This window comes from Nyctereutes procyonoides, unplaced genomic scaffold, assembly GCF_905146905.1.
Source record: "Nyctereutes procyonoides isolate TBG_1078 unplaced genomic scaffold, NYPRO_anot_genome, whole genome shotgun sequence".
Taxonomy (NCBI): domain Eukaryota; kingdom Metazoa; phylum Chordata; class Mammalia; order Carnivora; family Canidae; genus Nyctereutes; species Nyctereutes procyonoides.
Window position 1 is genome coordinate 67,027,765 of NW_026575126.1, and position 23,804 is coordinate 67,051,568.

Genomic DNA, 23,804 nt, shown 5'->3' on the forward strand with positions numbered 1-23,804 from the left:
AGTTGGTTATGTGTCTACATAGTAGCTCTCGTGTCTTGAGCCCTTGATGTGTACCAAGCACAATGAAGTAGTTGCTGACAGTATCTCATTTAATCCTTACCATAAAAGGAGGTGGGTATTGTATCATCCTCATTATACAGATAAAGAAAAAGGCTTAACACATCTGTTGCTTGCCCAGAGTAGCTAGCTAGCTGGTAAGTAATGGAGCATGGACTTACAGCCCAGTCTGTGCTCTTACTCATTAACCTTAGGCACTGCCACGCTACTCGGGGCATAATGCCCAGCATATTTTAAAAGATGTTTTGCTCAGTCAGAAACCATGTTCTGTGCATTAGACGTGGCGTACCTTCCGTTTCCTGGAAGGCTGACTGAGTAAGCGTTCATGGCTCAGAGAGCAGCTTGCGAAGCCCAGGAGGCTTCAGAGAAAACCTCACCCACCTTCTGCCCAGAAAATCTCTCTTCATTCCCACTACTTTTTCTGATTCATCTTTTAGGTTCAGTATGTGTTTCTGAGAATGACCTGGTGTTCAATCATTAAGTTCATTAACAAGCGTAATAGAATTTAAAATCCTGTATGCTTTCTGACAAAACAGGAGGATTATATTGAAACAGATGATAAAAAAATTTTCCCTCTGCGATGGACCGCTCCAGAATTAGTAACCAGCTTTCAAGACAGACTACTAACTGCAGATCAAACTAAGTATAGTAACATCTGGTATGTATAGATTTACCATTTTGTTAGACTCTCTTGTGTAGCAAAGTCCTAACTTCCTTCCCCTTGAGTACTTGAGGAAAAATAATTAAGATGTAGGAACACAGGAATGCCTGATGGTATGAAAAAGTTTATTGACTTCATACCAATTATCACAATTGCGATTGTAATAATTAGCTTTTCTCTTACCCATTCAACAGTAATAAGGTCCATAAAAGCAGGAACTCGGCTTTTTTTCTGTGGCTACTGTAGGGCCTACAGTATAAGAGACATTTTAAATATTTATTGAAGTGAATGAAAAAAACAAAAAGAGGTTTGGACCAATATGTAATACTGTGATTTATAGGAGATCAGTTTAATGAAAGTTGAAAAAAATGTGTTTATGTCTTTGACTAACGATTTCTGTTACAGCTTTCTTAATTTATATATAAATAGTTTTGTGCTATTCTTCTTCTTTTTCTATTTTCCTTTTCTCTTGTCTTCTTTTGGACTACTTTTTTTAAACTGCTTTTTCCTGTTAGTTTGGAAGCTGTATATGCTACTCCTGTACTTTTATTAAAGGTTACCCTAAAAGTTATAACATGTATATTCCACTTATTTTAGTCTCATTTTAGTTCATATTTTGATCCTCTGTCTGATCAATACAAGGATCTCAGGATACTTTAACATGCTTAACTTGGTTTAACCATATACCACACACATGCATGCGTGCACACACACACATGCACTTGCACACACACGTGTACACAATTATATCTTATTGTTGGGTATTTTTTTCTTTTACCTTCACAAGACATTGTTATTATTTTTTAGCATTTTTTGTTCAGGTTTATCCACATAATTAAATCACTTTGCTCCTCATTCTTTTTTTTTTTTTTTTAAATCTCAGATATTTCCATCTCTGATCATCCTTCTTTGTCTGAAGTATGTCCTTCAGAATTTCCTAGAGTGAGGGCCTGCTGGTAACAGACTCTCAGTTTTTTGTAGATCTAAACATACCTTTATTTTATCTTCATTTTTGAAGTCTATTTTTACTTGGGGACAGTTACTTTCTCTCAGCATATTAAAGAGATCATTCTACTGTCTTCTGGCTTCCATTGTTGCTGTTGAGAAGTCAGCTGTAAGTCTACCTAAGCTCTTTGAAGGTAATGTGATCTTTTCTCTTCTGGCTGCTTTTAAATTCTCTTTGTCTTTCATTTTTTGTAGTTTCACTATGACATGTATGGGTGTGGATTTCTTATGTTTTTCTGCTCGGGATTTATTTGGCTTCTCAGACCTTAAGTTGGTGGTGTTCTCAGCCCTTACCCTCTTCAGATACTGCCTCTGCTCCCTTTCTCTCCTTTAGAAAGTCTGTTTAGATGTGTGCTATCCTTTCCTGCTCTGCCTTCTGTCTCTTAAGATCTCCTTTACATATTCTGTCTCTTTGACTCTCTGTGCCACACTCTAGATAATTTTGAGACCTGTGTTCCAGCCACTAATTCTTTCTCTTTTTAAAAATTCTCTCTTCAGCTCTGTCTATTCTTCTGTTAAATCTCTCTATTAAGTTTTATATAGTCCAGCTATTGATTTTTCAGTTTTAGGAATTCTATTTGGTGTTTTAAAACATGCCCCAGCATTTTTAAAACGATTGGATTATGATCTGCATCAGATGATTCCTGTATCTGAGGTCTTGGTGGAGTTGATCTTGCTGATTCTTGATGGTGCCTTGTTTCCTTGGGGTAAGGATCTTGGAAACCTAGAGTTGGGGAACATTCCTCCAGAGAGGATCCACATTTACCTGCTTGTGTCGGATACTGGGGGGTCCTGCTGTGTAAGGGAGCTCTACTACTACAGGGCTTCATGTATTCAGCTCAAGGTTTTTGACCACCCAGGTGATGTGAATTCGGGCCGCAAATACAGTCAATGGCCAGCTCTGTGGTTACAGCTTGTTAGGGGCCAGTGTGCCCACCCCCCCCACACACACACACACTCAAACACGCATACACATGTACACTAACTCACAGCTCCGCAGTGCCGAGTCAGTTTACCTTTCAGACTCCTGGAGGGATGCGGGGGGCAGGCTTAATCTCGCTGTGAGGAAGTCTCTCTGTGATTCCCCTTAGCTTGGGCAGGCCCAGGGCTTTGGCCTATTTACCTCCGCTACCACCTGCATTGCCTTGTAAGCAGAGACTGCAAAAGCCCAACTTCTGTGCTTTAGCAAAGGCACCAGCTTAGAGGTAGTTTTAGTGTTCTCCTTACATCTTCAAGTTCTAGAGATTTTCCTGGCAAGTCCCTGCTTTCCTGTCTTTGATGCCTTTAAAAAGATACTTTTTATGCTTCATCCATATTTTCACTGTTCCTAGCAGGGTGTTGAGCCGGAAAGCTTAGCCTGTGTTCCCAGAGACAGAGCTTAGCTTGTGTTCCCACCCCTTGTTGCTGACACTTTGAGAAGTATCTGGAGGTAGGGCTGGCAGTAGGGCCAACTGCAGCCCAAGGCAAGAGCCACCTACCCTGTACCAGGGGTAAATGAGAGGGGCCTCACTTACAGAGTTTGGTGGAAGAGAAGGTAACTCCAGGAGGGAGAGGCCGGTGGGACTCCAGGATCCAGGAGCCAGTACAAGGGGAAGAATTGAATAGCCAGGGATCAGAGGCAGTAATTGGTGGCAGGAAACCACATGGAGTAGAGAGCTACAGGGCAGGGACAGATTTTGAGGAGGAGATGTATCTCATCCTTCTCTGTGGCCTGAGGAATGGGAAGGGTGTGTGCAGAGATGCTAGAATTGCGGAAGTGGGGAGTTGAGAAAGCCTGTGCTTCGTGTTCTCTGAAGAACAGGGTGGGCTGGGGGCTGGACAGGGTTTTAGTCTAGGAATAGGCCTTTTTGAGGAGGGAAAGGAATTAAAACAGGGCTTTGGAGATACTGAGGCAGGTTGTTAGTTAAATGCCCAAGGTCACACCAAGCATGGCAGCAATAACACTCATTGTGCCATTCATTATGTACTGCCTCTGTGGTCTTTAGCATTCCATGTAATTTTCTTATTTTCCTCAGTTAAATTGTAAACTCCCTTCTTAAGGCTTCAATAATGTCTTAAACTTCTTTTGTATCCAGGATGGCCCTCTGCCTCTGACAAATCTGCGCCAGGGAGAAGATGTGTTTTCTTTCTTGAATGGAGTTGTGAAATTTGGGTCCATTTATTTCCTCTGATAGAGGTGGTCTCTCAACTTAGATACTGGATATGCTGATTTCTTTCACTGATTTATGAAGTTTAGAGAAATGAACTCATAAGTTATATTGCACTAATACAATGTCAAATAACAGACTGGTTTATTCAGTACAGCTTATTCAAACAAGAATTCTGGAGTTACCGAGCCAAGTCATGTAAACCATCAATACCCAAACCTGGCTGGATGCCAGAATCACTAGGGAACTTTTAAAGTACAGTTTCTTGGCCACACCTGATCAACCAACTGCAAGTCCTTGGGGGCAGGTCCTATGTAGCTCTGTATTCCCAGATGACACAGGTGGACAGCCAGGTTTAGGAGCCAGAGCAGTGACTAGGAGTTGCTAGTACACAACGGAAGGCTGGTACCTGGGACTGAGCCACGGAGACCGTTTCCATGGCGACAGAGCACTCACACAGAGAGAGACAGACACACATGGGGAGTTGGCACTGGGAAGGGGCACTCCCGCCCGACTGTGGTAACAGCCGTGTCCCTAGAGACATTGAGAGGCTCAGTGGATGGCCTCTTCTGGCACACAAGTAGGTGGCAGAATGATGGCAAGAAATCTCTCCATCATAGTGACAAATGGCGCTATGGAATCATTGCAACAAAAAATGTGTGGACCCACCAAAGAAGAGATTATTTAATTATATAAAAGTTTGCTTTAGATATTTTTTGGTGTTTACTACCATTAGGTGAATGGGATTTTTTTTGTCCACCTCAGGCTGTTTATCTTGTATCTCACCACTTTGTTGAACTCTGAAATAATTCTAATCTTTCAAATAATTTCTTGAGTTTCAAAGTTGACAGTTACATTAGCTCCTCTCTATGATAATTATATTAGCTGCTCTCTATAATTCTGCCTGTTATCTGTTCAATTTTTTTTCTTTTTGCATTGGCCAAACTTCTAGAGTACTCAGTCATAAATAGGAGGCATACTTGTCCTTGTTTTATAGACAATGCCTCTTTTTAAAAATCATGTTAAAGAGCTGTCTTTAATAACCTTTTCAGTATACACCTTGTTCTTAAAGCCCCTAATGAGTGTACAAATAGAAGTGTTGGTGCTAAAAAAAAAAACTGACATCTAAAGAAAGGAAGAAAATAAATAAATAAACAAACAAACAAATAAATAAAGAGGAAGAAATAACTTCTCTTTTTTCCACAGGTCATTGGGTGTGACACTTTGGGAGCTTTTTGATAATGCTGCTCAGCCTTATTCCAACCTTTCCAACTTAGATGTTCTCAATCAAGTGATTCGAGAGAGAGACACAAAACTCCCTAAGCCCCAGCTGGAGCAGCCTTATTCCGACAGATGGTGGGTAACCCCATTTTATATTTTATTGTCTTCAAAAGATAAGGAAATCTTTCTGTGGGTGTCAGTTGTATATTCCCTGTTTTTAAACAATAAATGTTACAAAAAGCAGTCATTTGTATATTATTCACAAAGGATTTTAGATGAACATCAATTTTTAAAATTTAACATTTTTTAAAAAATGTATAGGACAGGTAGGAAGTTATGAATTATATGCAGTAAGAAAAAAATGTGAAGTCTGAACTAATTAGGGAAGTCAGTATGAAGGGAGTTTTCTATTGTGGAATTCTTTTAAAATGAAACTGTTTTTGTAAGTGATACCTAATATGTAAGAAAAGAGACAACATAGAAATGATAATATTTAAATAGGCAGGAGAAGCTAATTTGCATAATATACGTGACATTTGCAAAATAAATTTATTTCTTATGAGTCTTTGGACCAATTCTTTATTGCCAATTAGAATCAGGTTCACCTCTTTCTAAGCCTCTAAACCACTGTGTGCCCAGCATGCACTGCCTCTGAAGCATGGCAATCCCCTGCACTTAGGCTTGGCTCAGCTCCCCTTTCAGCGAGAGCCCTTTCATCCAGATTAATGGAACCTAATGTCCTCTAAATGTACTCTATACACTTAATACTTTGAAGTATTAAATCTTTGTCTTCGGGATCCCTGGGTGGCGCAGCGGTTAGGCCCCTGCCTTTGGCCCAGGGCGCGATCCTGGAGACCCGGGATCGAATCCCATATCAGGCTCCCGGTGCATGGAGCCTGCTTCTCCCTCTGCCTGTGTCTCTGCCCCCCCCCTCTCTCCTCTCTGTGACTATCATAAATAAATAAATTCAAAAAAAAAATAAATCTTTGTCTTCCCTGCTGTTCACGGCACCAGCTTAAGATGTTGGCTGTGGGGCACCTGGGTGGCTCAATTGGTTAAGTGTCTGTTCAGGTTATGATCCCAGGTCCTGGGGTCTTCCTTCATTAGGCTCTGCTCAGCAGGGAGTTGTCTTCTCCCTCTCCCTCTGCTCACTCTCTCTCTCCTCTCTCGTGCTCACTCTCTCAAATAAATAAAATCGTTTTTTTTAAAAAAAGGTGTTGGCTGTTTTCAGTCAACTCCTGGAAGACCTAGCTCCTGGTTGCTGCCTCTGTGGACTTATTTTCTACTGCTTCTCTCCACTTTCGGCCTCTTCTCTGATCTAAGGAAACCATGTGCTACATAAGATCACAGTGTTACTTTTTATTGGGGGAAATAGTGAGAGATTAGTTACAACAGCATTTGTCTCTGAGAATTCTTACAAAATGAAGTGAGTAAATCTGAAAATGTAAGACAAGTGTGTTCTTTACTACACAGAACATGTGTGGTAATTTTTTAAAGAGGAGATCATGTTAAAACTATTTCTAAATTCTGGGGCTAAGTCATTGGATAAACACCAGAACAAATGACAGACACTGATTCTGTGAAATGTCCTGGAACACAAAAAACTAGTAGGCCACATTTTTATATTTCTTCATTTCCTCTTTCACCATGAACTGAGCTCCTTCATGTGGTCGACAGTGATTATAGCATGGAAACTTTTGAGGTGTTGAGTTGGCTTAGGAGTCCTTGTGAAGTCCTTTCCTATTTTATTTTTTAATCATTTATTTATTTTTTAAATTTTTATTTATTTATTCATTAGAGACACATAGAGGAAGAAGCAGGCTTCCTGCAGGGAGCCTGATAAGGGACTCAGTCCCAGGATCCCAGGACCCTGGGATCACATCCCGAGCCAAAGGCAGATGTTTAACCACTGAGCTACCCAGGTGCCGCCCTTTCTTATTTTAAAGCAGTTTTTCATCAGTCCATTAATTACCTCTCCATTGTCACTTAGGTATGAAGTTTTACAGTTCTGCTGGCTGTCACCAGACAAGAGACCAGCAGCTGAGGACGTGCATAGATTGCTCACTTACCTACGGATGCAAAGCCAAAGGGATTCAGAAGTCGACTTTGAACAACAGTGGAATGCTCTTAAACCAAATACAAATAGCAGAGACACTTCAAGTAATGCTGCATTCCCAATTCTTGACCATTTTGCCAGAGATCGGCTTGGTCGAGAGATGGAGGAAGTCCTCACTGTTACTGAGACCAGCCAGGGCCTGAGCTTTGAGTATGTGTGGGAGGCAGCTAAGCATGACCACTTTGACGAGCATGGTCGGGGCCCCGCAGATGAAGCCTTGTCCTACACGAGCATCTTCTTTCCAGTTGAGGTTTTTGAGAGTTCACTTTCAGATCCTGGACCAGGGAAACAAGACGACAGTGGCCAGGATGTACCCCGTGGGGCCCCCGGAGTGGTTCCTGTTTTTGATGCCCACAACCTTTCTGTTGGAAGCGACTATTACATCCAGTTGGAAGAAAAAAGTGGTAGCAACTTGGAGCTTGATTACCCACCGGCACTGCTCACAACTGAGATGGATAACCCAGAGAAGATAAGTGATGAGACGTCCCAGTTTCTGACACTCAGGAATCTTGAATTTGAAGAGTCAAGTACGGATGAAGATTTCTTCCAAAGCAGTACAGACCCCAAAGATTCCAGCATACCTGAGGACATACATGTTACCAGGGGTCCTGAGAGCCCTTTCAACAGTATATTTAATGATCTGGACAAATCAGAGGATCTACCCAGTCACCAAAAAATATTTGATTTAATGGAACTAAACGGAGTTCAAACGGACTTGAAGCCGACTGCTTTAAGTTCAAGTCTGGATGCCTCCAGAGAGTCAGTAACAGCGTGCCACTTTGAGAAAGAAAAGCCCCGTAAGCTTTTTGACTGCGAGCCTCTTTGCTTATCAGAAAACCTTTTGCACCAAGATAATTTTGATCCACTGACTGTTCAAGAATTGTCAGAAAACTTTTTATTTCTTCAAGAGAAAAACTTACTGAAAGACTCATTGTCTAGCAAAGAACATGTAAATGATCTTCAAACAGAACTTAAAAACGCTGGTTTCACTGAAACAATATTAGAAACTCCACGTAGAAATTCTTTAGATCTTGAAGTTAAGTTTGCTGAAAATAAACCAGGCTTTTCTTTGTTGCAGGAAAACCTAAGCACAAAGGGTGAAGACACAGGTGGTGTGTTCAAGGACAACACTTTAAACACCTCACCACAGTCTTCCCCGGAAGTGCAGGTACCTCCTACCTCTCTTGAAACAGAAGGAACACCTCATCATGTACCTCCAGATCCGCTCCTGAAGCAGGGAGAACCCACGTACTCAGATGTCAGTATCCATGAAGACTGTCTCTGCCAAGAAATCAAACCAGACTCTGTCACCATCACAGTTGTAATTCCCTCCACTGATGCCAAAGCATGTGGCATTGGCAACACGTCTCACGACTTGACCCACCAAAGTCAGGAGGCCTTGAGACTGACCAAAAGTGACTCAGTTCTTGTTAATGACGTTTTTGCCAATAAGGTGAGTATAGGAAATAGTCTTCCAGAATTGAGACAGAACTTACAAAACCAGACCCTTTCAGAAGACCATCACAGTAATAGCCTGCTGGAAAAAAACGTGGAAGCTGTGGAGACTTTGAGTCAGCTGCATTGTAAAGATGCCACAAAAGAGGGGGGCTTGGTGTCTGCCCTCTCATCGGACTCGACCAGTCAAGACAGCCTTTTAGAAGACAGCTTGTCAACACCCATTCCAACTTCAGAACAGTCTGTGGAGACCCCAGACTCTCTGGATTCAGTGGATGTCCATGAAGCCTTACTGGGTTCTTTAAGCTCTCACACGCCTCAGAAACTCTTGCCTCCTGATAAGCCTGCAGACAGTGGCTACGAGACAGAGAACTTAGAGTCCCCTGAGTGGACTCTGCACCCTGCTCCCGATGGCACCTCAGCCTCAGAGGCTGCCACAGTGGGCAATGACAGTCATGGTAGTTTGCCTCCCAAACCGGTCATCGTCATCTCAGATGCAGCTGATGGCCACAGAGGTACAGAAGTGACCTCGCAGACTTTTGCACCTGGCTCTCAGAGCTCATACCGAGACTCTGCTTACTTCTCAGATAATGACTCTGAGCCTGATAAGAAGTCTGAGGGGGTCCCAGGACCCCCAGCCTCACCCTTGGTATTGGTGACGGATCCTCCCCTGCCTGAGCCAGTCATTCCAGAGCACAGTCCTGGCATCAAGGACAGTTGCCTGGAAACCAACCATTGCCAGCCAGACCAAAGTTGTCTCCCTGCCTCACAAGATCCCAGTCACCTGAAGTCGAGAGAAACCTTGGACGCAGCACCAACTGATGTTTCCAAGCAGACACTTGCTTCTGAAGACAAGGCTGGCAGTCCCTTGAGTATGTTGAACTCTGAGCTGAGCAGTGGCGATGACTTTGAGGCTCAAGAGGAGTGCCCCTGCACACTCACCTCCACTGGAACCAACACCAACGAGCTCCTCGCCTTCACAAATTCCACCCTCTGCTCTGGCAGCCCATCAGACCTGATGGTGGAGAAGTCCTTGTGTGGCCATGCCGAGGGCCCCAAGTTGAAGGAGCCAGATATTGAAGGGAAATACCTGGGGAAACTTGGTGTGTCAGGCATGCTTGACCTCTCTGAGGATGGCATTGACGCAGATGAGGAAGATGAGAACAGTGACGACTCCGACGAGGACCTGCGGGCGTTCAACCTGCACAGCCTCAGCTCTGAGTCAGAGGATGAGACTGAGCACCCTGTGCCTGTGATCCTCAGCAATGAGGATGGGCGGCACTTACGGAGCCTATTGAAACCCTCAGCCACTGTTGCCATTGAGCAGCTCCCAGATGACTGGAAAAAAGAAAAGAAGGCAGTGACATTCTTTGACGATGTCACAGTCTATCTGTTTGACCAGGTACCTGTTAACTTCTAAACTACCATATTAGGAAATTCAAAGGTGTGTTAGGAAATAGAGGGTGCTTTGTTTTCCTGATTGCCGTTTTGAGGCCACCAACTATTTTATGATTCCTCATAAATAAGAATTTGGGGTTGGTTATAGTTCCAAGAATATGCAGAAATGTATTTTGGACAGGGAACTCCTGTTAAGGGAAGGAGACGTGGATGCCCCTTCTGGGTCTCCTGGCAGAGTCCTACTGAAATTAGTTCCCTTTTACAGACCAGATTTCTATAATCCAGCAGTAGGCAGCAATAGCCAGCACACAGGTGCCAACGAATAGTCCATGGCTCACAGGCAGCCCCAGGGGTGCTGGCTATCTCCGTCTCTATGGGTTGGGACCAGGCAGTGGTGGAGTCTGCAGCCTTCCCACCCTCCTGTGCCTGTTGAGAACTGCTCCGTGAGCTCCGACTTCAGCCTCTTTACAATCTAGGGCTGGAGATTTTCTTATATCTGTTAAGTGACTTGTAGGCTAAGTCTGTTACAGTCAGAGCACATATTTGGTATGGTTTCCGTTCCTCTGAACTTAACAGGGGTTTGTTTCTGAGGCAGGCCATGGTCTGTCTTGGTGAATGTTCTGTGTGTACCTGAAAAAACGTGCCAGTCGGTTAGGTCTGGATGGTGGTAGTGTCCAGCTCTTCTACACGGCTGCTGATTTTTCTGTGTGCTGCGAGTTCTTCCTGTGGCGAGAAAGAGAAATGAAGTCTCCAACTGCAGTTGTGGATTTGAACTCTCCATTTCTGTTTGTGCTTCCTCTGTTATGTGGCTCTGTTGTTAGCTGTATGCACATTTAAGATCCCTAGATCTTCTTGAAAAGATTGAACTGACCTGTTTATCGTTATGTAATGTCCTTCTGTATTCCTTTGTCTGACAGTCACGTAGCCTCTCCAGCTTTCTCTTGATTGGTATTTGCATGAGATATCTTTCTTCGCCTTTGTACTTTCAATCGTATATCTTTATGTTCAACATCAGTTTCTTGTGAATAGCAAAGAGATTTTTAAATCTGTTCTGAAAAAAAATTATCTTTTAATTGATGGTTTTAGGCCCTTTACATTCAGTAAAATTAGTCTTGTTTGAATTTTGGCATTTTGTTCACTGTTTCTGTTCCTCTGGTTCTTGTTTCCTCCTTCCTGTCTTCTTTGTGGTCATTTAAGCATTTTTTAGTGTTACCTTTTAGTTTATCTATTGCATTTTTATTGTGTATCTTCTGTGAGTGTAGTTTCTGTAGTGGTTTTGGGGATTATACTACACTTTTTACAGTCTACTTAGAGTCAGCACTCCACCATTTCAGGTGGAATGCAGAAACCTTATTACCATCATCTGGTGTATTCCGCTCACAGATGCCAAAGCCCCATCAGATGGTGCTCTGCATTTTACTCCCAGTTATCAAATATATTTTAAGAAACTCGAGAGGAGACAAATAAGGTTCTATTTACCCAGACAGTCCCTACCGTTTCTCTCTTTTCATTTTTGATGTTCCAGGATTCTTTTGGTATCATTTCCCTTCTGTTTGAAGAAGCTTTTTCTTTTTTTAAATCAAACCTACTGACAATGGATTATCTTAGTTCCCCTCATTCCTTAAGGATATTTTCTCTGATTATAGAATTCTGAGTTGACAGTTCTCTTCTCTTGGTATTATGTCTAATTGCTGTCAAGATTTTTTTCTTTGAGAAATTTCTTTCTCTTCTTAGCAGTTTGATTATGGGCATGGATTTCCTTGAGTTTACCCCGTTTCAAATTTGCTGAACATCTTGAAACTGTAGTTTTATATCTTTCACCAAATTCAAGAACTTTTCAGCCATTATTTTCCCAAATGCTTTCTTTTGCTGTGCTCCAGTGTCAGATTGCTGTGTATGACCCATTGGCTCGCTCTTAGTTTTCATTGTTGTTCAGATTGGATCATTTCTATTAATCTCCTTCAAACTCTCTGTCATCTCCATTCTGATATTGAGTCTATCCATGGGGTTTTTAGGTTTCAGCTACTGTATTTTTCTCTTTTAAAATTTGCATTTTGCTGTCATTTTTATCTTCTTTTGCCGAGACTTTTGTCTATTTACGTTCATGTCAAGAACATTTGCCCTTGCTTGTAGGAACATTTTCATAATAACCCTTTTCAGAGAACCCCAGCATGTGTGTCACTTTGACACTGGCATTTCTTGATTTTCTTCTTCCCTGGGAATTAAAGTTTTCCTGATTCTTTGTATGTAGACTGATTTTAGACTGTATCCATTGTGTGTTCCGTGACTCTGTCTTGTTTAGAGTCTAAGGAGAACGCGGATAGTTTTGTTCTAGCAGGCATTGGCCCATTGGGATTTAGGTCACAGGTTCCCCGTCTTTCTGTGGGTGAGGTCCCTCCTTGCTGTACTGTTTGAATATGGGCTCTGTACGTGCCCCCTGCTGGCCAGGATGGATCTTGGCAGTGGCCACCCGGCAGTTCAGTTCTTAGAGCTTTGCTGTGCTGTTGAGAGTCAGCTCTACCATGCTCAGGTCAGAGGTAAGGCAGGAGCTCATGAACTTGATGGGGTCACTTTCCTGAGCTCCTCCCTCACCATGGGACCCCTGGTACTTTCCCATGTCTTGGCCTGCCCCCCCCCCCCCCCCCCCGCCTTTCCAGCTAAACAGCTGGTGCAGTGGCTGGACAGAAAGGAAGACAAGCAACGGGCTTCTTCTCACTGTCTTGGGATTTCCACTCCTCCAGGGGGAGAGGGAAGTCACTTCCCTCAGCATATAGGTGTCTGTCATCCTGGGATTGCTGGAGGCTAGGGAGCAAGAGAATGGAGGGGGAAAGTCTGGAGTTCTATCCCACCCCCCACCAGTTCCTGAGTGTCAGAAGACCCCGTGCCTGCTTCAGAACCAGAACCAAAGGGCTTCTGGAGCTCTCTCTGTCCACCCCAGTGCCCACTTTGGATGTCAGGCTGTGCTGGGTCCAGGCCAGGAGCTGTTGAGGCAGGGGCCATGGGGAGACAGCAGATCCACTGCTGCCCTGGTGTACCTTGAGTTCTGGCATGCTTCCCTAGCCTGCCTGCTACTATTTACTTTTCGGAGGCCTCCAGCAGCTGCTGCATGCATTCTGCCTGGGCTTCAGAGTTGCTTCGGTGGGAGAGGCAGGTCTGTCTGTGTGTTCCTACTGTGGCTTTCCCAGGCCCCGAGCCCCTCCATTAGTCAGACATGGTGCCAACCTGCCACACCTACAGCAGGGAGCTCCCAAGAGTGGGCCTTTGCTGACGGGAATTTCTCTCTGGCTTTTCAGGAGACCCCAACCAAAGAGCTGGGGCACTGCGGAGGGGATGCACACAGCCCCGAGCTGAACAGCCCAGCACCATCCTCAGGCTCTCCTTATCTGAGCAGGTGCATAAATTCGGAAAGCTCAACAGATGAAGAAGGTATTTCACCTCATTGATGGGTTTGAAAAGAAACTAAAAACAGTGCATTGTGAATAAGGTGCATTTTTCTGGAGGTTAATAACATCATGGATTGCTTTAAATGACTGTCTTAGGACCCCTGGGAACAGCTCTGCCATTTTTCGGACCCAAGTTGATTTTGGTTGGTCAGCAGCACATGCCTGTGTGCTTGCCCATCCCCCACTCCCCCACCCCGCTTCCTGTTCTTTATAATGAAGTCATAAAAGGAGCACTGGTTTTTATTTTTACTTTCAGGTGGAGGCTTTGAATGGGATGATGACTTTTCCCCGGACCCTTTCATGTCAAAGACAACAAGTAACCTTCTTAGTTCCAAGCCTTCTCTTCAGACATCCAAGTACTTTTCACCACCTCCGCCACCCCGGAGCGCGGAACAGAGCTGGCCTCACACCCCGCCGTATTCCAGATTCTCCATCTCTCCTGCCAACATCGCCAGCTTTTCCCTCACTCATCTTACGGACTCAGACATTGAGCAAGGAGGTGAGAGGAGGGCTGTGTGTTGAGTGCTTGTTCATTTGGTACCTTCTTAGTGTTTGCAGAGTAGATTGTACAGAAGTTCTTTAGAATGCTCTCACAGTCTTAAGAGTGTGCTCTCAGGGCCACATCCACGTGTAGGACTCTGTCACTCCACAAGCTGAGTGCTACTTGAGGTGTCCCCACGTGACCCTGTTGGGTTAGGTGACCTGGTGGCAGCATGGTTCCAGGTCCCTGCACTTGCTCCAGGATGTCTGCCACCTTATTTTCTCCTTTTTTTCCCTTTTACCACAACCCTTCCTCCCATCCCCCATTCCCCGCTTCTTTCCCCCAGAGAGAAGCCGTTCTTAAAAACACTTGGCCCAAGATTTTGGGATTTAGCCCAAATGTGCTCTGGCTCTTCCCTGGGAATATTGATTTTGCCATTAAGTCTTGGTCTTGTGTGATAGCAGAGGCCTAGGTGGGAAGTCACAGGCAGGGCACATTTGAAGTGCTATTATCTAAACATATGGATCCTTTTTTCCCCATAACCAGATTGGAAGATAAATGTTAATAGGTACATTTTTTGATTTGAAGTTTGCCGTTCAAATACTAACTATGAAACATAAAGCGCTTTCATTTGTGCTTGTGCTCTGTTGAATTGTGCTGATTAGATAATGCCCATTACTTAGAGATCTGTCAGAGATCAGGGCTGACTTTCTCCTGTGCCCTAAGCGCTGACACTGAGCCGCGTGCGAGCTTAGCAGATGTGTGTGCGAAAGCCTGCCAGAGTCTGGCAGGTGCCACTGTCACAGGAAGCTATGCAGCTGGAGCAGGTGGTGGGCAGCCACAGTCTTAGTTCCTTTTTTCTGTAGCGCAGGTCAGATGCTGTCTAAACTATTTTTATCTTTGACAATCACTTCACAAACCTAGCTTTGCTTGTTCTCCCCTAAATAGGAAGCAGTGAAGACGGAGAAAAGGATTAGGTGGATGTGGATGCACTCCCGAGTCCCAGGCTGCTCCCCCAGGGCAGCATTCCTGCACCGCAGCCCAGCAGTGATATCCCCTCCACGTCCGCTGCAGTGGGCACAGCTGCAGTGGGGTGCAGCGCAAGAGAGAGACTCAGGAGGCTGGAAGGGAGTCGGCTGGCTCTGTGCCCATGGTGGGAAGCCCAGCTGGGGAGGCCCTGTGGCCGCTGTCACTCGCCAGAAGTGCTCGTGCCCTGGTCATCCTTGGGGAGCGTTGATCCTGCTCTGGTGTGTGGGGAACTGTAGGCTCTGGGTTATTTCTGGCTTCCACGTGGGGTGTTCTCCACTTCTGCACCTGTGCATCCTTCTGTGCATGAGGGCCCAGAGGCGCACAATGGGAATGGGCACCAGTGAGCCATATTTATTATTTCTAAAGAAATCACTAATTGCTTTCTGTAATTGCACTGTGGATAAATGTTCTAAGAGTACCTGATATTGTACAGAATCTTAAATTATTCAAGGAAAATAAGGCAGGTCAAGCTGGTGCTATCCACTAGTTTGATTTTTTTTCTGTTTTATAGTTTGTTTGCTCTGCATGGTACTTGTAAAGTTTAAATATTTTGAGTGTTCTGCTGTCTAGAATTGTTGGAATTGTACATATGGTACTTTTTCGTAAATGATAAATGATTCCGAAGGTTAGTGTTTTTTGTTCTTATAGGAAATATTTTTGATGAGTCCAAAAAGACTGCTTTGTTCTGTTGACTGAATGAACACACATTTGTCTCTTTCTATGACGCAGGTTCCTTGTAGCAAGCACAGCTTCTCTGAGGAGCTCAAGGGTCTTGCAGCCCCTCCGTGTGATTCTCCCACCCTGCTCCCCAGTTTTTTTAAACCCTTCTGAGAAACTTGACAGGTGGTTCACCGCAGAGCGCAGCTTCAGGTTAGAGTGTCCAGGTCTCCTGCCCACTCCCTGGGGAGCTGAGTGCCCCCATCTGGGCCGAGTTCTGCTGTGGCCCCTGTGCCACTTCCCCTCAAAGTCTGCTCTTCTGCTTGGTTTTTGGAAGCACAGGCTGCTACGTAACTCCTTCCTTCAGATGGTACAGAACTCTGAGGAAGAAGCTGCCCGCACAGGGTTCTGGTTGCCAAGGACAGTTTGAGTTCATTCTGTTTGTACACACTAGGCGTTGAGCTTTTAAATCACCTCCAGAGCTGAATTTTCCCTGAAGAACCACTTCTCATCGTGGCCCACGGTGGCTGGTCTCTGTAACCAAGGAGATACACTACATCCTGCAGCTGGGAGGAGGGACGAGGGACATGACGGAGCCTGCACAGCTAGCACGTCCTCCTGGTTGGGACCTTAGGCAGCCACACGTGGCCATCACACCGAGACATGGCCCTGGGACTCATCTGCACTGACCCTTCCCTTCTGCATTAAGCACCACGTTCTCCCTTTGCCTTGAAAGGGACCGAGTGTGTCCCACACAACCTCCTAATGTTGCCAGGAATTGGGCGTTTGTGATAAAGCTGACCTCATTCTGCAGTCCATGATTCTGCTTTGACATCAGGAAGTTTCCAGGGGCTATAGAGCAGCATGTGCCGGAGGAGGCTTGGCATGTCCTCCATGAAGCCGTGTATACCGGGGTCGGGCATCAGGTCTGTGGTCACCACACACTGACTGGCCTTTCACCCCAAATGTTTTCCGGTGCTGATTTGTTTCCCCGACTCCAGCATAACATGGGCCCACTGGGGCTGTGTGATAGAAGTCCCAGCAAGCAACCCTGGTCCTCATGTGAGATGCAGTTGTGTATGCTGGCTAGAGTTTACAAAGTCAGTTATGACCTTTCTTATCAATTCTGGTTCACTCCACTCACTTTTTATACTAGCAATAACTATCCAGAGCAAGAACTCAGAATGGAGATAGAGCTTCCTCTACTTTCCACTTGGTGTGAGCAGGAAGCACAGCCAGGACAGCAGGGCCTTGGGATGTGCAGACTGGACAAGAAAAAGTTAATAGGGCATTAAAAGGTGATTTTGCCAAAATTGTCATAACTCTGAATTTCCTGCTATGAAGATTTCCTGAGTTTCCTGAATTTTTACATCTATCAATCTTTGTGAGAGATACATGAGAGGTGATAATTATACAAGTTTTTTCAAACTATAACGAGTTCAGATTTAATGACTAAAGTCAAACAGATCCATAGAATATATAGTCTTCTTGTGTAATCAGCCTGGGATCAATTTACTGATATTTGGGGGCTGTACCTTTTTCACTATGATTAAGGAGATTTTAACAAACTAATTCCCATTTTAATTTATTTTAGGTCTATCTTGCTGTCATGATTAATTGCCAAAAGAAAGCATTTTATACATTGAGTTGGGGGGGTGGGTTGGAGTAGTAAATCTTACTGTGGTGTTGCATGGTGGGGAAGATTTTATATTTATAATAAACATGTGAGTCAATATGTTCTTTTGAAATCTCAAGCAATACACAGGAAACCAATTATGTAGATTAGAATTTTCAGCCCATCTTTGAAGTGTCAGCATGTGCTTTGTTGTTCAAGTCAGGTTTTTTTTCTTTTTTCTTTCTTTTCTTTTCTTTTCTTTTCTTTTCTTTTCTTTTCTTTTCTTTTCTTTCTTTTTTTTTTTAACTACGTTGGTTACCAATAGTGGATTTTCAGACCGAACTTGTTCTAATAAGTTATGCAGTGAAATCAGTGGAAATCTCCAGAAAATATGGGTGAGGTTGATAATACCTGATTCACAGTGGTATTTCCTGGCCTTCTTTGGAATCTATCAGGTTTTAATTAGTGCTACTCTGGTGGAGTTTACGTCTTTTAAATCCTATAATAAGAATAACCTTCATTTCCTTCCTACTAGATGTTAAATTTGTGTTATCAAATGATCCTGTCATAAGCCAGAAAAAAGAAATTAAAAAAAAAAAAAAACAGTGCTCCCCAAATCCTTCTGGAAGGACTGTGCGTCTGGGTAAGAAGCCATTCATCTTAAGGGTGAAGAAGCTCCACAAAGCTAAATTGAAAACAGAGCATTCATTCTATTTTTAAATGTACAGGCAATTGTTTCTATAGAAGTGAGTTTTATCTTAGAAAAGTCTTTGTATGTCTTGCTGCCGTAAAACGCCTTTCAAAACCTCTCCCTTGTATTCATATTTTCCATAGGGTACTTGTAGGGTTAGTGACTTACTGCATTTCTGTCCTGAGGGCCCAGGGTGCGACGGAGGCAGCTCTTGGTTTTACCCTACTCAGCCCATCATCTGAAATTCCAGAGGTGAACCTAGTGTTAGGCTCCAAATGTTGGGCTTCGGTGATCAGGGCTTCAGAATAGTAGCCTTATGAGAAGTAGCCTTAAAATAAGAATGGGTGGCACAGTTCCTTCAGAATTCAGTCTCATAAACAATATTCCTAATAGTAACAGGGTTGGCTCCAGTTTTGGCTATTAACGAAACTCCTCTTTAGTACACAGATAAATTCTGAAAAGTGTGTAGACAGTATTGAATTACCAACAACTTGCTACCCTAATGGCTTGAACTAGGTGGTTCAGGCTCACACAAATGCAGACAGACCTTCCCAATGGGCTGGTGCGTGCATCCACTGTTGAATCCCGCCTGCAAGAGAAGATCCATGGGGCAGTCACACCCACACGGCTTCCCTGTTGTGCTTTAACACAGTTGTGAGAGGTTCACGGCAATATCACAGCTAATGAACTTTCAGTTTAAATTGTGTACATTTTTAAATTGTAAGATTTTTACTGTATATTGATGCATAGTGTGATTCAATAAATTGCTTGTAATTTAAAAACTATTTAATATTCAAAATAAATATAGTTATATATTTATAAACTCTGTGGCTGCGTTTCTTTCGTGTGTTCCCACCCCACCCCACCCCACCCCACCCCTCGTTGTGCAAGGGCCGGGTGGGTGACCTGACACTCACTGCCCTGCCGGGGGCACTCACTCCCCGGGTCTCGAGATTGTGTGCCTTTTTACATGACCTAAAACCCCCACTCTCCTGAGAACATGAAAGTCTGTATAATCACTGGAAAACTGAACTTGGAGACATAGTGCTTGTGCCGCCGCAAGGTGTATCTGTAATTCAAAGCCTATATTGAGTTTGAGAAGCATTTTAATTTCTGAGATACAGTCTGTGATGAGCTGTAAACCCAGAGGCTGCGCTGCTCAGCCCTAGCCCTTCTCTGCCCCAGCGGACCTCCGCTCCCCTGGCCCAGCGCAGGAGCCCCCTCCTGAGTAAGGCTGACCCCGACTTCGGTCACACCAGCCCCCCTGAGACCCTCGGGGGCCCGATGGAGCCCACGAACCGCCCTGGGAGCCCGTCTGGAAAGTGCGAGCTCAGCGCTGCCCCTGACCCTGCGGGTCACGAGGGGCGGGAGGCCCAGCGCACGCGGGACCTCGGGCTCCAGGTGCCCCCCTGCAGCCTGGAAGCACCTGAGCCAGAGGCTGGTTTTAACCCTTTGTGACGCTCCTGTGAAAGGTGAGGAAACTGAGGCAGGCAGGCCGGCGACTGAGTCAAGCATGTGGGTGGAAGCCAGGGTCTGAGCCCTAACAGCCCCTCTCCCGGGGGAGACCTCGGAAGACCGGTGACCGCCCGCGGAGGCCGCGCGTCGCTCCGCGGGGCTCCGCCCACTCGCCCCTGGACCTGCGTCCCGGCCCCGCGCAGCGCGGGGGGAGCCCTCGGAGCCCCCGGCGGCTGCGGCCCTTCTCAGAAACTAGTGTTTTCATCGCAAAATGGCTTTTCCGCCAACTCTCCGGGCTACTGCGCGTGTTCCGGGCCTTCACCTCAAGGCCAGGTGCGGCGGCCGGGCGCGGTCCCAGGGCTTCGCTCCGCGCCCGCCGGCCCGCAGGCGCCTCAGTCTCCCGCTCCGCCGAATGGGCTCCAGGCCGGGCTGTGCGCGGCGGGCAGGCTGCGGCCTCGGGGCAGGCGGGGAGCGCCGGGTCCCCCGCCCGCAGGTGCGCCCCCGCCCCCGCCCCCGCCCCCGCCGCCTGGCAGGGACACGCGCGCACCCGCCCACCCCGGCCCCGCCCCGCGGGCTCATTTACATACAGCCGCAGCCCCGCCCGAGGCGGCTAAAGCGACGTGTCCTTGTCCCCCGTGGGCAGCCCGGCGCGTGCGGCTGCGGATCGCCAGGTCAGCGGGGGTGGGGGGCAGCGCGGTGGGGCGGAGGGGAGAGTGCCGAGGGGCGGGACCTGGCGGGGCCGGGGGTGGGGGGCATCCACGTGGTAGGACCCGGGGCTGAGGCAGGCGCTGGCCGCTGCCCACCTCGGGCCGCGGACGGCCGCCCCGCGTCCACAGCGACTCTGGGTCCACTGTCCCCCCTGCGCGAGTGACCTACCGCGGGCAGCGCGTCAGCGTGGCGGCCGGAACAGCAACCCCAGGCAGACCCTGCGCCCAGCTAGCGTCCCGCCGAGTCGCTGGCTGGTCTGAGAAGAGTGTCACTGGCCACCTAAGCTCGGGGCAGCGAGGAGCAGGGGGCCCGGGTCGGTCCAGGGTCAGTGCATGTCAAGTTGAGAGGGGGCAGCAGGTCAGAGAAGTCTGAGGGGCCTGGGTGAGCTCCGGCGGGAATGGCAGGGCTGGGCTCAGGGCTCCACGTGTGAGTGAGTGGGAAGGACCCTGGGGTCGCTGTGCAGAGTGGTCGGCTGCCCTCGGGCAGTGAGGGGGCTGCCGGGCACGGCTGCTCTGAGTGTCCACCGGGCGCCCTAAGCATCCACCAGCCTGCCGTGTGACCACAAGGCCTGTGTTCTGGATTCCAGGGCCCAGGGCCTCCCTCCCAGCCGCCACCTGCCAGGATCACTAGCCCGGAGCCATGAAGACCAAGAACCGGCCCCCCAGGCGCCGAGTGCCGCCGCAGGCCACAGAGGCCACCGCAGGGGAACAGAGCCCTGACAGGCCCCAGCAGGGCTCGGGGCTAGAGCTGGCCAAGGGTCTGCGGAGCAGGACAGCGCGGGCGCAGGCGGCACGGGCTGAGGGGGGACGCAGACGGCCGGGGGCCTCGGGGCCGGGGGGCCGGCGGGACAGCAGCGTCCAGCGGCGGCTGGAGAGCAACGAGCGGGAGCGGCAGCGCATGCACAAGCTGAACAACGCCTTCCAGGCTCTGCGGGAGGTCATCCCACATGTGCGAGCGGACAAGAAGCTCTCCAAGATCGAGACGCTCACTCTGGCCAAGAACTACATCAAGTCGCTGACCTCCACCATCCTGACCATGTCCAGCGGTCGCCTCCCGGGCCTGGACGGGCCGGGCCCCAAGCTCTACCAGCACTACCAGCAGCAGCAGGCGGCTGGGGGCGCGCTGGGTGCCGCCGAGCCGCAGCCCGAGGGCCACCTGCACAGGTACTCCACGCAGATCCACAGCTTCCGCGAGGGCTCCTAGCGCCCGGCCCACCGCTCCCGGCCCTGCCGCCTCTGTGCCAAGAGCCCCGGCTTGGTGGGGACACCCCACACGGACATGGCCCCAGTGGCCCCCGCTTTCCCTGGACACTCAGCTGCCTCCTGGGAGCCCATCCTGGCCCCCCCAGGGGACAAGACTGGCGAGTGGCCTGGTGGCGGCCACGGCTCCGGGCGGCACGAGGCCCAAACCTCCGCAGAGCTCCCAGGACCTGCTTTCTAATTGACGAGGCCGCAGTCGACAGGCCTTTGTAACTAAGTTCTCTTCATTCCCAGCTCCCTCCTGAGGCAGGGGGAGAATCCAGGGAAAGGTCAGCCTGGGTAAGTTTTCCCCAGCCAGCCGCGGAGGCCCAGGCCCAGGAAGGGGCCTCCTCCATCCTCCGTGGGAGCTCCTCGTTCAGGTAAACTGAGACATGCAGCAAAGCAAAGCCACGGAGTGTGGCTAAGCCGAGATGATTGATGTGTGGAATTCAGCATGTGTCCGATAGACACCCCAGAACCCCTAGAGATACGAATCCGTTTATCTAGAATTAATCCTAGAGGGAGCTGGGCAGGAGGAGCGGCTGGGATCTTGGCCTCCCTCCCCCTGGGGGCGGGGGTCCTGACTCTGGAGGGTCTGAGCCAGGCCTGAGGGCCTGCGGCCTGGCACCTGGCACGGCGGGGCTGCTGGAGGCAGGTCTGGGAGGGACGCTTCCAGCCCCGGCTCCCCCAGCAGGAGTCCCGCCCAGGGTTGCTGCTTGCTGTCCTGTCGCTGCCGGGGCCATGTAAGTGGCAGAGGGCAGTGTGACAGAGCTTGCGGTGCCGTTGGATCTGGCTCGGAGTTGGGGGCCCTGCGGTGTCTCTGTGGGAAGGAGCCCGAGGTGGTGGGAGCTCCCTTCCCCCACTGGCTGCTGCTCCGTCAGGGCGGGCCTGGGCAGTTTGGCAGGTCCCCGGCCGCCTCAGGCCAAGCAAGCTTCCTTCTCTGGTGACAGGCTTGGCCACTTTGCTCTCGATGCCCCCTGGCATCTCTCCTCCCTTGTGCCTACACCTGAAGCCAATATGGGGAGGGCACAAGGCAACCTTGGCAGCCTCGGGCAGGAACCCCATTGACAAGGGCCGAGGTGAGGGTGGAGTTGGCCTGGCAGATGAAGCCAGACCTCGAGGAGGCCTTGGGGGCGGGGGGGGTCAAGCCCCTCCTGGGGGGGCCGAGCCGCATGGGAGCAGGGCTGCCACAGTGGAGGGCTGGCTCGCCCTCCCAACCCTGGTCGTCCCGGCCCCAGATGCTCAATCCACTGCCAGACTTTGCGTCAGCCTCAAGGATAGCAGGCGGCAGCGGCCCTCGGAACAGCCGTTACCGGTCAGTCCTCTTTCCCGGTGAGACACTGGCTGGACACCCCCCACCCCCAAGCCCCATGCCAGGCCCTCTGGAAGGCGGCCCTGGGAGGCCTGGTCGGGCCTCAGCTCTCCTTCAGCGTGGTCAGGTGGGGACCACAGGTGCTCCTGGCTTGCCCCTCAGAGACGGCCACTCGGGCAGGTCGGTCGCCAGGACATTCCACCTCAGGAGCTGAGGCTGAGGGCCATGTCCAGCTTGGGACGGAGGGGGCCCACACTGCCTGTGGGGGGCCTGCCGGCTGGAACACAACAGAAGGCCCGCAGACCTCGTGGCTCTTATTTGGCTGAGCCGGGGCCAGAGCAGGGCCCGGTGCACCGCTAAAATTGCTGAATGAACCAAGAAACCGAGCTGAAAGCCCAGCAGAGGCTCTGTCCGGGAGACCACGCCAAAGCCCGAGGGTGGTGGGAGGGTCTGTGGGTCACCACCAGCTTTCAGCACCTTCTGTCCCAAGCTAGCACCTGGTTCCCAGAGGGTGACCCGGGCCCAGATGTCTGGTCCTTCTTCCTTTGTGGCCAGAGGGCATCTGCACACCCTGTGGCCATGTCACAAAGTCGAGCTTTCGGGTGTTAAATATGGGGAGCAGGGGAGAGGAAAGGTCTGGGGGCAGGCTGGTGAGGCCTGCTGCTGGGTCTGCACTCTTCGCCCCTGTCCTGGGCCCTCCTGCCCTGCAAGGACTCTTAAGACCAGCGAACCGCTATCCCCAGGGCCCTGCCATCCGGCCTCACACCCAGGCCTGGTACCCACCTGCTGACCAGACCCATGTGAGCTCTGGAGGGCCGAGACCCCACAGCCCGGACCTGAGAAACCAGAACTTGGGACTTTTCTGTGTGGGAAAACCTACCTGGAACTGAACGGCCAGTGCCCTTGCTGTAATTGTGGTAAAAATGTTTCTTAAATGACCGAGATTTGCTTTGATTTCTCCTAATGGTCCCTTCAGCGTACTAATGAAACCCAATGCTGTGTCATAAAAATGAAAGATTTTAGCACGACTGCTACTTGTGCCCCAGGCTGGACACTCATGGGGAGCTGTGCATTCTAATCACAATGTAGCAATAAAAAAAATAGCATGTCGTTCA

At 48.5% G+C, this 23,804-nt stretch overlaps 2 protein-coding genes across 3 annotated transcripts in view; both read left to right on the forward strand.

Moving 5' to 3' along the window:
- The window catches only part of LMTK2 (lemur tyrosine kinase 2), an 84,336-nt gene extending 65,536 nt beyond the window's left edge, over window positions 1-18,800 (forward strand). The window contains exons 9-14 of the mRNA XM_055339704.1: window positions 594-715; window positions 5,077-5,226; window positions 7,082-10,064; window positions 13,354-13,486; window positions 13,760-14,002; window positions 14,933-18,800. Coding sequence (XP_055195679.1) covers window positions 594-715; window positions 5,077-5,226; window positions 7,082-10,064; window positions 13,354-13,486; window positions 13,760-14,002; window positions 14,933-14,961 — 3,660 coding nt within the window. The 3' untranslated portion in view covers window positions 14,962-18,800. The remainder of the gene's footprint in view (window positions 1-593; window positions 716-5,076; window positions 5,227-7,081; window positions 10,065-13,353; window positions 13,487-13,759; window positions 14,003-14,932) is intronic.
- A 1,253-nt stretch (window positions 18,801-20,053) lies between these two features.
- BHLHA15 (basic helix-loop-helix family member a15) lies at window positions 20,054-23,799 on the forward strand. 2 transcript variants are annotated; one of them, XM_055339643.1, is made up of 2 exons: window positions 20,054-20,102; window positions 20,726-23,799. In XM_055339643.1, the coding sequence occupies exon 2, from the start codon at window positions 20,779-20,781 to the stop codon at window positions 21,340-21,342; it is 564 nt and encodes a 187-aa protein (XP_055195618.1). In that variant the 5' UTR covers window positions 20,054-20,102; window positions 20,726-20,778; the 3' UTR covers window positions 21,343-23,799. The 2 variants fall into 2 exon arrangements, with proteins under 2 accessions (XP_055195618.1, XP_055195619.1); XM_055339644.1 differs by lacking the exon at window positions 20,054-20,102 and adding an exon at window positions 20,250-20,463.
- The last annotated feature ends 5 nt before the right edge of the window (window positions 23,800-23,804 follow it).